Genomic DNA, 14,250 nt, shown 5'->3' with positions numbered 1-14,250 from the left:
GAGACAAGGGCAAAACTCAATTCATTCAATAATGATTCCATGGTTGCCATCCACACCTTTGGAGGCTAACCAATCAATTCAAAAATGGCAATTATTAACCCTAAAATAGTAGATTTTTGCTGATCGCGTTCGAATGCGCTCGATCGCGTTCGAATGCGCTCGATCGCGTTCGAATGCGCTCAATCGCGTTCGAACACACATTTTGCATTTTCTATATTTGCGAACCTGATGCAGACGTTCACAAGCGCATTCGAACACAATCCATCCGCATTCGAACGCACATTTCACGTTCTCTATTTTTGCGAACGTAATGCAGGCGTTCACAAGCGCATTCGAACGCACTATATCCACGTTCGACCGCGACATATAGAAAACTTATTTTTCTATGAAATAAACACTAAAAGAAGAATAAAAGACACCCTTAAAGTGTATCCATGCTCGAGACATCATCGGTGAAGTCTGAATCGTATCACACAATAAGAAATAGTACTGTCACGGTGATGGGGAAAGCCACTAAGAGGGTGTGACAAGATAGAAAAGAACTTATTAGAACTGTTACGAACCAGATCTGGACTGATCCAGTGATAAAAAAATTGTGAAAATATATATGTATGTAGTCTTAGAAGTTAGGGTTCTAATCGATCTTATTTCAAGAATCTGACGTCTCGATGAAAAGATATTAATTAAAAAGTCGCGCAAGGTCAAATAGGGAGAACGGTAATTAACCGACGTTGCGGCGGTCGTAGGAGGGTGGTGGACAGCTAAGGGTGGTGGTGGACGGCCGTATGATATGGTGGCTATTGGTGGAAGAAGATGGCTAGGGTTTGGCAGATTAGAGTGCTTCTACGGCTACGATATACTTCTAGAAAGATAAAGGCGATTTAACGGATACGGTAAAAAATAAGGACGAAAATATTAACTTCGCTAAACTCGAATTCCTTCAATGGTCATTATCAACTCATGTCCACTCCTATTTATAGAAGTAAAAATCCCTAGCAGATCGGATCCACATAGGATTATCTGACTTATTTAAAATTCAAAATAATAAGATAAAGCTAACTAACTAACTTGACTCAACTCGACTTGACTCGATTTAACCCATATGGTTGGACTGTAACAATCCACCACGCTTCGGACACCTTGTCCTCAAGTTGACTAATCTCTCACGTCCTTATACTCACACGACTTGTCGTGCCAATCAGTGGATTCAAATTCATCTTCCTCATGTCCGCCTAGGAACATGATGTGGGCTAGCTGGTGCTTGCATTTATGATCGGGGATAAATCGGTCATCATAGTAGAAATACATGCCTTTTCTTTGGTGCTCTTCCAAGTCATTGGGTACAAAGTTGCAAGTTGAGTGAGGGCAGGTGCTGAACCATCAGTGCAAGTTGAGTGAGGGCAGATGTTGTCTCTAGTGGCCCGTCTTTTTTTCTCTCCTCCTTGCAGATCTGATTCAATTGATCCAACTTGGACTCTATTAGAACAGCTAAAGAGAAGGCCTCGTTAGAAGTAGTTGGCCTCAAAGCCTTAACCTCAGCCTAAATGTCAAGCTTGAGCCTACTAATGAAGCTACTCTTCAAGGCCATGGGTTTGGCTCATGTTGCTCATGCGCTGCATGTGGGTTCAGTTCAGTTTGATGGCGTGGGCCTATTAGTTTATTTCACCATTCATCCTCGACCTCATACTCGTGCTCAGGTTATGTTCATGGGTTCCAAATTGGTTTGCACGAGGTGGTCAAATTTGTTCGCAAAAATTTGGCCTGCCTTGGAATTTTGATGCGAATCGGATCAGATCGGACCACATCAAGGGGAGATTGGGCTCAATGGATTGAGTCTAGTTATCTTATTTGCTTATTTGGTTTAGTTAGAGTCTTAGTAGGTTAGAATTTTATTTAATTAGCTAAATCTAGCTCTACGCAGTTTTGGAAAAATATTTGTAGAATATTTGTTTGGCTTGATCCGATTCATAGTGGTTGGGATTCAAATCGGCACGGGATTTGGGATCCGCGGGTGGAGGCACGAATTCCTAGGTAAAGGATGGAGGTGATGATGGAGGTGGCTCGACAATCGATGATGGTGGCGGTGGTTTGCGCTTGCGGATGCGATTGATGGTTGAAGGCTATGATTGGCCTACAACTGTAGTAAAAACCGTACGGGAGGTAGAGACGGTTAAGATAAAGAGACAAAGGGGGAGAAGTGGGCTTGCCCTATGAGACTAGGGTGATCAGCGGTACAGGGAGATTAGAAGCTAGCCGAGACTATGCCAACGGAAGAGGTTGGGTGGTAAAGGAGGAGGAGGGAGATGTAGATGTCAGTGGTCTAGTTGAGAGAGATGCTAGGGCAAAAGACAATTAATCTTTTATTCTAAGCATGTCTAGGATACAAGTTATAAGGCTCTATTTATAGAGATTAAATCAAAATGTCTAAAACAAATTTAACCAAACTAGTCTTTCTTATCTTCTCGGATTAACCCTTCATTTTGCTGTAGATAGATTCTGAATATGGAGAAGTTGTGATTACCAAAATTGTAGATTTGGAGGTTGGCGATCTTATCCAATTGGTTTGATATTATTCGAATATCTATAAAATATTCTGAGAATATATTTACAAAACTGCGCAGAGTTAGATTTAGCTAATTAAATAAAATCGTAACATACTAAGACTTTGACTAAACCACATAAGAATAATAAATAAGATAACTATACTTGATCTATCAAGCCCAATGTCTTTCGAGGTGATCTGATCTAGTCTGAATCACATCAATATCCCACAAACGTCAGAATAATATAAAATGAGCTAAATAAGATTGCCAATCTCCAAACATTCATATTCCAAGTTTCTCTAGATTTGGACTCTATCTGTAGTAGAACGAAGAATCAATCCGAGAAGGATAAGGAAGGCTGATTTTGCTGAGTCAATAAGAAAAACCCCTAGACACAAGTATGTATCTAAATACTAGGCAATGATATCACTCGTTCGCTTAAGTAAAAGTCCGAAGAAATATTAAAAACGAAAGCAGAGATGAACAGCAAGATTTTAACGTGGAAAAACCCAAATGGGAAAAAACCATGGATTCAAATTCGGATCAAAACCAATCACTAGAATAGTAGGAGTTACAAGACTGACTCACAAAACAACCCATCAATCAAAACGACTTTGTTCCTCTTAGTCTTGCTCGCTAGAACCCACGATTCACTGCTTCTCGTTATTGAAGTCCAACCTCAGTAGCCCTCGAGATTGATCTTTCGTCTAGAGAGCCCTTAAGACGAAAGATTAAGTTTTGTAGATGAGTGGAACCTTCTTAGTTGAAGAACCGATGTAGCATCAAGAAGTCTCCTTCAATAATGCTTCTTCAACCACCCTAGAGATAGGGCATCACAATCCTTATATATAATCTCCAAGATAGAGCCAAATCCAAGTCTTATCCGTACTCATGAAAGTCCATGATTTTCAAACTTCATTGGTGCATTCGAACGCGGCCCAAGTGCGTTCGAACAGCATGACTTGATCTCAGGTGCATTCGAATGGGCCCGAGTGCGTTCGAACGCGTTTGTGAACCCAACTCTCGGTCTGTGTGAACGCAAGTACCTGCGTTCGAACGCGGTGTGAACTCAACAGGTTTTCTCTAATAATTTTGCAATTCTTCAAACCAGAGATATTCTAGACTTGTATAAAGCTCATATACATGTAAAAATACACTTAGAATATTTTGTACACAATTGCCAATAATTAAAAACCTAACAATATTTATCTCTAGGTCATATTTATCTCTTATGTAAGCACTTCAGGCAAGTCTAGTTAAGTCATGTAAGCCACTAGGCAAAATCAATTAAGTAATGTAAGCCTCTAAGGCAAGTCTAGTTAAGTTATGTAAACCACTAAGACAAGTTCAATTAAGTCATGTAAGCCTCTAAGGCAACTCCTAGTTCAAGTCATATAAGCCTTTAGGATTTGTAACAACCTGCTAAAAAAAAATTTAGCACGACTGTGGCTGGCCTTGTGCCCATGCAAGCTGCATGAGCAGCTTGCGTGGTGAGGCGCCACACGCTCACCGCCGCTGCCATAGCTAAGCGACTGCGACCAGCTAGCTGCGGTGGGCCCCAGCGCCGCCGCCCCCCACCGCCTCTCTTTCTCCCAGCACTAGTATTAGTAATCCTTATTTTTATTTTATTATTTATTTATTTAGGTATTTCTGTCTTAATTAATACAAATAGATTTAGACATTATTTATTTTAATAATAATATATATTCATCAATACAATTATTGTTAATTATAATTAATTAATGATTAATTAGGTTATAAATTATTACACATAAATATAGGCAATACTTATATTTATTTATTTACTTATATGTATATTAGATTAATAGATAGATTTGTAAATTATAATTATTAGATTTCTAGTCTAATATTCTTATGATATACATTTTAAGTAATTCTATTAATTTATTATATATTATTATTCTGCAACAAATAAAATACTAGGCTTATTTAGTTATTTATTAATTATCTTATCGAGTAAAGACTACATAGTCCCTAATTAATCAAGATAGAATATGAATTATAAAATTAATTATAATTAGACCTTTTCTATACTTATAGTTATTTAGCCTTTTATTTTATTTTATTTTGTAATTATATATTTAGAAATATTCTTATATAAAAAGAAACAAACCTGTTCTCCTTATACTATAATTAGTATTTTATAATAATAGTATAATTATAGTATTTGAATTGTATCTATAAGATAGATCTAGTTATGTAATCAAAAATAAAAAAAAAGTGATTCTAAATCTAATAAACCTTTATATTTTACTTGAATTAATTCAAATTAGATAAACAACTAACTTCATGGTACTTAAATATTTTTAGACTCCGAACCCTCTTATGTAAGACCTTGTGGAATCTGACGATGAGTTGATGTTTGACTGATAGACGTGAGAGATGCGTGGTTCGTGTCTTCTGATCAGACGGTGATTAGTCTTATCCCCTAGACGTCTTTCTCAAATTATGTTATATTATATATTATGTACATGCATGTTTAGGCCTCCAGCATGATTATATGACTTTATCTAGAGATGATTACAGTCGAGCATATTTTTATCATGCATTTGATTAGGTTGATTTGGGATATGAGTATGATGATGATATATAGAGATGATGAGAGTTGATTATACTGTTATAATTGATTTGTAGCATGAGTATGCATGTGTTGACTACATGATCGAAGACTATATTGCATTATTTTTCTCTTGATTCCTATTCCACCTAAATTCCTATTATGTATTGATTTGTTATCGTACTGGATATATGTATATGTTCTGTCATTTAGAAGGAAAGCATGAAATGTGATTGATAGGATAGTTGATAGAAAGCGTGAGGATACCCGAGTGGGCGCGAGGGTTAGGACGCTTTTCGTGGATGATTGATCGCTCGACATAGTTGCGATCCTATTGGACTTACGTCCGAGGTCATTAGTTTGAGTGCGCAGAAAACATTCGGACACATGCCGTTCGTCAAGGGATATGTGGCGAGTTATCCTCATGAGATTTCTATTAGCTAGAAGCGTGCCCGGTCTGGATAGATGTTTATACACTTAATGGATGGCAGGGTATGGTTATATTTGAGATACTCCTTGCGGATGGCAGAATATGCTCTGAGCCTTTGGGCATGATGTTGAGATTGGGTACCGGGTGTTGACTATGCATAGTGGTCTAGTATGATAATGACATATAGAGCTGACATTGATGACTGAGATGTTGAGAAATGCATATGATTTCATTATCATTTGATTACCTAATTATCAAGTAGTCAATATACATCATATATGGTTGTATTTGATATCATAGCATCGTCATGGTCGACATGCATCATGTGTCATATTTGAGAGAGAATTATGATGATAGTATAACATAGAAATTTGTTTATTCATTATCGAGGATTATACAATTTATCAGTCATGACATGTTATCTATTTTTTATTTATGTATTATTGAGGAACATTCATATACTCATTCATGATATGATGCTCTTTTTATTTGTATTTTTCCAGTACATGATTTACTCTCTGTTTGGCATCACTAATTCGGGGTAAGGTCTATTCACTGAGCCTTTTGCTCATGACTCTCTTATTTTTTTTCTAACCCCTCCGATATGTGGTACGTGATAGCGACTTGAGATATCTTGAGAAGATATTTTAGAGCAATGATGAGGTGAGTTATAGATGCGAGATTATATAGATGATAGTTTATATAGAAATTGAGTTGTACTAATATTTGATATTTGTACTCTTTTGTATTAGACAATGATTTATATAATACAGGTCGAATCAAAGTGTAATATTGTATTAACTGTTTTAATTGTATCTTGATGGTTTGTTGTAGCCTGTGTGGGTCCTGCCAGATTATGTAGTGGTCTAGTGTATATTATTGTGGACTTGGATATTCTTATGTTAATAGGTTTATTTGGTTATTAGTATGATTTATTTCATGATGGATTATGTGATCATGGATAGATTAGCAGGTTTTATTTGATGATGTTATGATTATATGTGCACAGGAGCATCTGTGCGTGATGAGCCTCGCTCGTCCTGTTGCGCGTGTCGTGTGGGCGCGTGGGCATGCACGTGCCCGTGCCAACCGAGGGCATTACAAGGTTAGTCTAAGGCAAGTCCTAGTTTGAGTCGTGTAACCCCCAAACTCTAAACACGTGCATGGCACGAGCCCACATGGCACGTGCGTGGCACCTGACTATTTGGTTAGTTATTGACAATCAAATATACCTGTATCAACATAATAATTTTATCCACAACATCTAAACTAAGAATAACTGAAGTTTAACTATCAACAGCATATAGATAACCCTACTTGGGCCCCACATAGGCCACAACACATCATCAAGAGCTTTTCACAACTACATATACACAACAGTGGTATAGTATAATTTACCTGCTAGGATATAAGATAAGGATAAAGACACACTTTGAAAGATGTCAACTTATACATCAGATAACATAACTCATCTATTATATAACACTAACCACACTCTATTATGAGCTAAAGATTCAATGAATAGATCTTACCCCGAATCAGTAAAGCCAAACAGAGAATAAATCAAGTACTAGATAATATGAATCAGAAAGAATCATCATGCTATGAATGAAACATATAAGCAAGTCCTCAATAATCCCAGATTTATAGTAAATGTCATGTTATAACTGATCAAGAACAGAAACTCTTAGTAATGTATAAATAATCTCTATGTCATACTATCATTGTGTCACTCTCACATATAACACACATGATGCATGCCGACCATGTCATGATGTCAAATGCAATGGTATATAAATTATGATAATTACTCAATAATTATATGAAATTCTTAGTATCACAATCATCACCGACATCTCAGTATAACACCATCATGCTAGATCACTGTGCATAGTGAACACCCAGTACCCGATCTCAACATCATATCTGAAGGCTCAGAGCATACTCTACCACTCGCAAAGAGTATCTCAAATATAACCATGCCTCGCCGCCCGCTAGGGTATCAACAACAATCTAGACCGGGCACCTTCCTAGATGATAGAATCCTCGTGAGGATAACTCGTCACATATGCCCTGGCGAGTGGCATGTGTTCGAATGTCTGTTGCGCACATAGACTAACAATCTTGGATGTAAGGCCAGTAGGATTGCGACTATGTCGAGCGATCAATCATCTCCAAGCAGGCCCTAACCCTCGTGTCCACTCAGGTATCCTTACGCTTTCTATCAACTATCCTAGCAATCACATTTAATGCTTTCCTTCTAAATGAGAGATCATATGCATATATCTAGTACGATAACAACAAGTCAAGATAAAAATAATGCAATGTAGTCTCCAACCATGTAGTCAACACATGCATACCCATGCTAATCTATCACATGCATACTCATGCTAAAAATTGAGTAGACATAAAATTATAACAGTATAGTCATTTTAATCATCTTTATTTATCATTATCATACTCATATCCAAGATCAGTCTAATTACATGCATGATAAAAATATGCTCGACTATAATCATCTCACCAAAACGACTATAGTAGTACCTATCTATCTGAGCATCAGTAGATGTAATCGCCAATGAAAACCAGTCTGTTTCATCTATTTTGTCCAGATCCTCCTTTTCTTCCGAATAAAGGGAAGGGTCTTCTTCGGTGGATCCCTCTCCTTTTTGAAGCAGATAGTTCACAGTGCTCATTCTCTCAAAAAAGAAAAAAGCGGAACCCTACAGCTTATATATCCGTCGGATCGGTCGGTTCGTATATAAAGTTAGCTAAGGCTCACGGCCACTTTTATCTGTAAGGAAGAGGAAAAAGGAAAGGGAATTAATAGCAGAGATCGCATGCTTCCGAACAGTGACTCTGATTCCCCTCCCTCCTTATTCTTTCGATTAGTGCTCTCCATACTACCGGGGAGGTGAATCAGAGCAGAGGAATCAGATTATAACTGATCAGTATCAATTAAAAAAAAAATTGACCAGCACTCTAACCAACTGAGCTATTTCCCCTTGACTAAAAAGCAAAGAGTGTTGCCTTTTTCTTCCCGTAACCGACTTTACTTTCTGCCCAAGCAGCAGTGCTTTCCAATGGGAGCTTTAGCTCTTTCAATTCATCCTCTTGTGCCGAGGAGGCAGTCCAGCCAGGCCGAGAACGAAGCAGTCTCTTATTGGATTTCCTTGTCCGAACTCAAGTGGTAGCTGACGAAACTCGAGCCCCGAAGAAAACCCCCCTCTCCCTCGGACTCAATCTTTGTCATCCTCCGTGAAGCCACTCTATTTTCACTTTTTCCGGCCGTATTTTGCAGAGGATCGGCCTTTACCAGTAAAACAGCCTTCCCCACAACGGGCTATGTATTTCGATGACGATCTTCACCCTTTCCCGGGGAAACAAGTTATCTTCTCTTTCTGTGTCTATCAATCCTAAGGGTGGCTCGCCAGCCCGACTTACTTTCGTCACATGTCCGCCTTCTTGTCGCCTTCCTCTTTGGCCCCTCAAGAAGGATTTCGTCCTTCTTCCTTTGATTCTGATATTTTGCTTTTTTTAACTGCCGAAATGGGAATTCTCTTTCTCAAGCACACCCGAACAATGATAGGACATGAGGCAAATCTGATTATAGTCTTTCTTGCACAACGGGAAGAGAAGGAAGCATGGAAGAATTTTGTATTCGAATCCCAGCCATTGCACTCTGGATTTTTGCTTAGCAGGGAATAAAACGAGTATTATTGTCGACATAGCGTCAACGTCATTATAGAATGAACTTCCATCCCCTTTGATGAAACGTGTCATTGGGTCAAGAGAAGTTCCCATCGAAGTTCAATATGAATCTTTGGGTACTTATCATGAGATTTATGGTCACTATCTAATGGTAGGAAGTCATATTATCATGCTAGAGGCAAAAATATGCATATACATAAATATATAATATATCCTAATTTGAGAAATGCATCTAGGGGATAAGACTACTCACCACCATTGTAATTACCAAACAACCACTCGTTCACGCTGTTACGACAACGATCAAGCCTCAGTAGCTAAGTCCACGGGGTCTTGAATAGGGGGGTCAGAATCTGAAATTATTTATAACAAATAATGTCAGTCTTTCTATTAATTAAAATTAACCCAACTAAAAGATAATTTCTCGTGGTAATCATGTACTCTTCATTCCTATATTTGTTTTGTTATTTATTAACCATATTATTTAATAGTGTATTTAAAATATAATTATCTGCCTATTATTTTTTTTTGACAATTATGAAAATAAAAATTAAGTTACTACAAATAATTACGCAAGAATATACGTATATAACCCTAATAATTACTATTACCTATCTAGGATTAATATAGTAATTTATGTTGTAGGTATTTTGCTAAACATGATATAATTAGATTTAATTCATATAAATTAATTACATTAGATTAACTAAACTAATTAAATAACTAATAACATAATCAAATATACTTTAAATAGTAATCAACAATATGCATATATATATATATATATATAAACTATACTTCATGCTGGGCTCAGCCCAGCACCTCATTGCAGGGTGCTACCTGAGAGAAGGAAAGGAGGGATGGAGGAGGAGGAGGAAGAGAAGAAGAAGAAAAAGAAGAAGAGGAAGAAGAAAAAGGGGAAGAGTGCTGGGTCGCAGGGGAGGGGAACGGCATCTCGCCGGTGGCTCAAACCTTTAGCGGTTCCGAGAGGAAACCGAGAGAACCAGAGAGAGAGAGAGAGAGATAGAGAGAGAGAGAAGGAAAGAGAGGAAGGCTCACCGGTGGATAGAAGGGCTAACGGCGGCTCTTCTCGACGGTCGGTGATAGCTGGGGAACTAAAGGGAGAAAGAGAGAGAGAGTGTGTGGGAGAGAGCTAGAGAGAGAGAGAGAGATCGAGAGAATGAGGGGAAGAGAGAGAGAGAAAAAATTATAGAGAGATGGTCACGCGGTGGCGGTAGAGTGGCCGGTGGGCCGGGTCCCATCTCCACGCGTCACCGTGGCGTGGAGAAGATTGGCTCGGTGGAGGTGCATGGCACCTCCACCGCTGCCACGACATGCATGGAATGCTCGGCATGAGGCCGGCCACAGCGTGGCCGGTTGCATCGTTCCGAGCAAATTAAATTTCTTTTTTTACACTACTTTGGTTATTACAAGTCGTATATGTAACAACCTAGAACTAATAAAAAATATAAAAAAAATTTGTTATGGGAAACTGTGGCCGACCTCGTGCCCATGCAGTAGGGGAGCTGCCTAGGAGTGCCACGCACCCCGTAGCGTTGCCGCAGCTATCCGGCTGCGACCAGCTGGCCGCGGCGGGCCCTAGCACTGCTGCCAACCCCCCACCACCTCTCTCTCTCTCTCTCTCTCTCTCTCTCTCTCTCTCTCTCTCTCTCGTTCCCCTTACCGACGTCAGCCTACAGCCACCGCCGCCGCTGCTTCCACTGACGAGATCCCAAACCCCTTATTTGAGACCTCATGGACCTTGCTAGTGATGTGTGATCGTTTATTGGTGGACATGAGGGATACGTGTGTTGGGTCTTTTGGTCAATGTGAGTAGTCTTATCCCCTAAACGCCTTTCTCAAATTAGGATATATTATATATTATGTACATGCATATTTTGGCCTTCAGCATGATTATATAATTTTATCTAGAGATAATTTCAGTCAAGTACATTTTATCATGCATTTGATTAGGCTAATCTGAGATATGAGTACATTAGTGATATATAGAGATGATTATACTGTTATGATTTTATGTCGGGATGATCTCTATCATGAGTATGCATGTGATAGACTAGTAGAAGTATACATGTGTTAGATACATGGTTAGAGTCGGCATTGCATCATTTTTCTCTTGGCTTCTTTACCACCTAAATTTCTCAGTTGCATGATCTGTTGTAGTACTAGATATATGCATATAATTTATCATGTATAGAAAATCATAAAAATATGTGTATGTAATGTGATATGATGTGATGGTTGAAACGGTATCTGGTCTAGACTAATACTGGACATACTCTTAACGTATGGCAGAGTATGGTGATGGTTGATGGTTGTACTTTTAGCGTATGACAGGATACAACTATCATTGATATTCTCTTAGCGTATGGCAGGGTATGATTACTTTCTTCTGAGATACCCTTAGCATATGGCAGGGTATAATTTATTTACAGAGATACTCTTAGCGTATGGCAAGGTATGCTGTGAACTTGTGGCATGATGAGTATCGAGTTTGGAGCCAGGTACCATAGTCTAGCATGGTGGATGATATTCGGAGTTGAGACGGATGATTGTGACAGTATCAAGTTTTGCTCATGACTCTTTTTATTTCTTTTCTAACCCCACAGATATTATGGTACGTGATACCGACTTGAGATATCCTAATGAGATATTTTAGAGAAAAGATGAGGTGAGCTATAGACGTGAGGTTGTATAGAAGCTAGTTTAACCAGATATTGAGTTGTATTATTATTTATTATATTTGTACTTTATTGTATCAGACGATGATTTGTATAGTACATGTCCAATTATAATACACTCGTGTATTAGTTGTTTAGTTGTATCTTGATGGTTTGTTGTGGCCTGTGTGGGTCCTGCCAGATTAGGTAGTGGTCTAGTGTATATTATTGTGGACTTGGATATTCATATGTTAACATATTTTTTTGGTTGATAATATGATTCATTTGGTGTTGGATTATGTGAGTATGAATATATTAGCAAGTATTATTTGATAATATCATGATTACATGTGCAAAGGAGTGTATCTGTGCATGACGGGCCCCATTCGTCCTGTCGCGTGCGCCGCGCGTGGGCGAGCACGTGCCTATGCCGGCGGGGGCGTTATAGTATAAGAATTTTGGGCTAGCCTGAGTAGGACTCATTGTACCCGACCTCTATATATAAAGTGGCTGGGCTTCTTTATTTATGACGAAATTGAATGGAAGGAATATTGAGTTAAGTTAAGTTAAATTTATTTACCTTAACTTATAGGTAACAAAAAACGGTCTCAAAATTAAATAAGATATGTACAATTAAATTTATCTAAACTAGCCACCATATTTTCCACATATTGCAACTCTATTCTATAATCATTTTCTAGTTTCATTCTTATTGCGGTCGATACATAGATAATAAATATGATAGCCTGGATGTTTCATCACGCGCTATATTTGCGGCTAACCCTATTTGTTAAAGATATTGCAAAGAATGACATAGATAGGTAGGTAATACAACACAATTAATCATCAACAATGCAATATGATGGAAAACATCGATGGATTTTATTAACACATAACCAACACAAAGTACTACACACATGAGATCTCATATTTAAACACACGGAGCATACAAAAGCACGCCACTTTATTTTAATATTATCAAGGCTGACGTGGGTAGTTCAAATATTTCATCGTAGCGATGATGTATCTATATTGGCTTGATTTGCACCCCCTTGATAATGAGTCCACTCTTAGGGTTGGTATTTGTGGTCTCGCGCATTGAGAAGTTAATTAACCCTGCTCCAAATGCAACAAAGTCACCGACATGAAGATCAGCCCAAATGTCTACTGGCATTTCATCGAGGCTAGCCGTGGTGGAGGATGGCATCTCGCTTGGTAAGTTGAGGGTGAGGTTCACAGGGATCTTCCAACCCTCTGAAGGATCCTTTTTCATCACCTTGAACACGACGCTGTACTTAGTACCTTCTATGAGCTCGCTCATATCAAAACTCCCGGTAGCCTCAAGCCACCACACCTTCACTAGTCGAGGCACTTCTACCAAAATATTTTCCCTGAATCACAAATTAAGGTAAATTCAATGAGTATCTCAGACATTCTTATATCTATATATATATAATTGATTACAGTACTGAAAATTAATGGAATTAAATAGGCACTACAAATTTATATGCTAGAAAATTTGTAAAGCACCTATCAGACTTGATCCAAGTCCATGTCCAGTACTGCTTCGTCTCGCTCCATGCGATGGATAGATTTCTGGGGTACAACATAAAATCTTTACGTGCAACATTCCCAAAACTAACATCACCATCAGTAGCCCTCTGCAAATAATGTTTTTATACATATTAAAGATTATGAGTAGAAAATGAGCACTAGTGCATGCATGCATTTGATCCATAAAACACTAATAAATAAACTTGCCATTGCTGTCAATTTTGAACCCTCAGTTGCCATCTTTCACTCTCTCTGTCTTTCTTTGCTTACTTTGCTGCACTTGATGAATGCATTGAGATGCATGCTTACAATCATATATAAAGGAACCAAACAAGGAATCTAGAAGCATATATAAATGTATAAACAATGACTTATAATATATGAATCACTGGCTTAATGAATGACTTGTAAATTTACCAATTTAAGAATGACTCGCACAAATTAAGAATGACTTACAACAACTTATTCATATGTATTTCGTTATAAATTTATTTTTTTTATTTTAATAGCAGAAAATATGCAAGCTAGTAGGCTGTATTGGAAGCAACTCACATCTTATCCTATCTTAGTTTGAGATAAATTTCAATATTATTTAGTCCCTAAAGACTGGCATAATATTTGACTTGCAAACTTAACGAATTAAGAATGATTGGCATTAAGAATGACTTACAACAATGACTTACTTATATGGATATGTATTTAATAATAATAGTCATTTTTTAATATATACAACGATAATTGTAAGCTGGCACGATG

General features: G+C 37.9%; 1 protein-coding gene across 1 annotated transcript; it reads right to left on the bottom strand.

Moving 5' to 3' along the window:
* Window positions 1-12,800: 12,800 nt before the first annotated feature.
* Window positions 12,801-13,787, bottom strand: LOC140796230 (protein PHLOEM PROTEIN 2-LIKE A1-like). Its single transcript, XM_073149165.1, has 3 exons — window positions 13,702-13,787; window positions 13,471-13,601; window positions 12,801-13,331 (listed from the first exon to the last, which is right to left on the bottom strand). The coding sequence occupies exons 1-3, from the start codon at window positions 13,732-13,734 to the stop codon at window positions 12,968-12,970; spliced, it is 528 nt and encodes a 175-aa protein (XP_073005266.1). The 5' UTR covers window positions 13,735-13,787; the 3' UTR covers window positions 12,801-12,967.
* Window positions 13,788-14,250: the final 463 nt, after the last annotated feature.

This window comes from Typha latifolia, chromosome 10 (genome assembly GCF_019914945.1).
Source record: "Typha latifolia isolate L0001 chromosome 10, TyphaL0001v2, whole genome shotgun sequence".
Classification (NCBI taxonomy): Eukaryota; Viridiplantae; Streptophyta; class Magnoliopsida; order Poales; family Typhaceae; genus Typha; species Typha latifolia.
The sequence above is the reverse complement of the archived record's forward strand: the minus strand, read 5'-3'. Positions and strand labels throughout refer to the sequence as shown.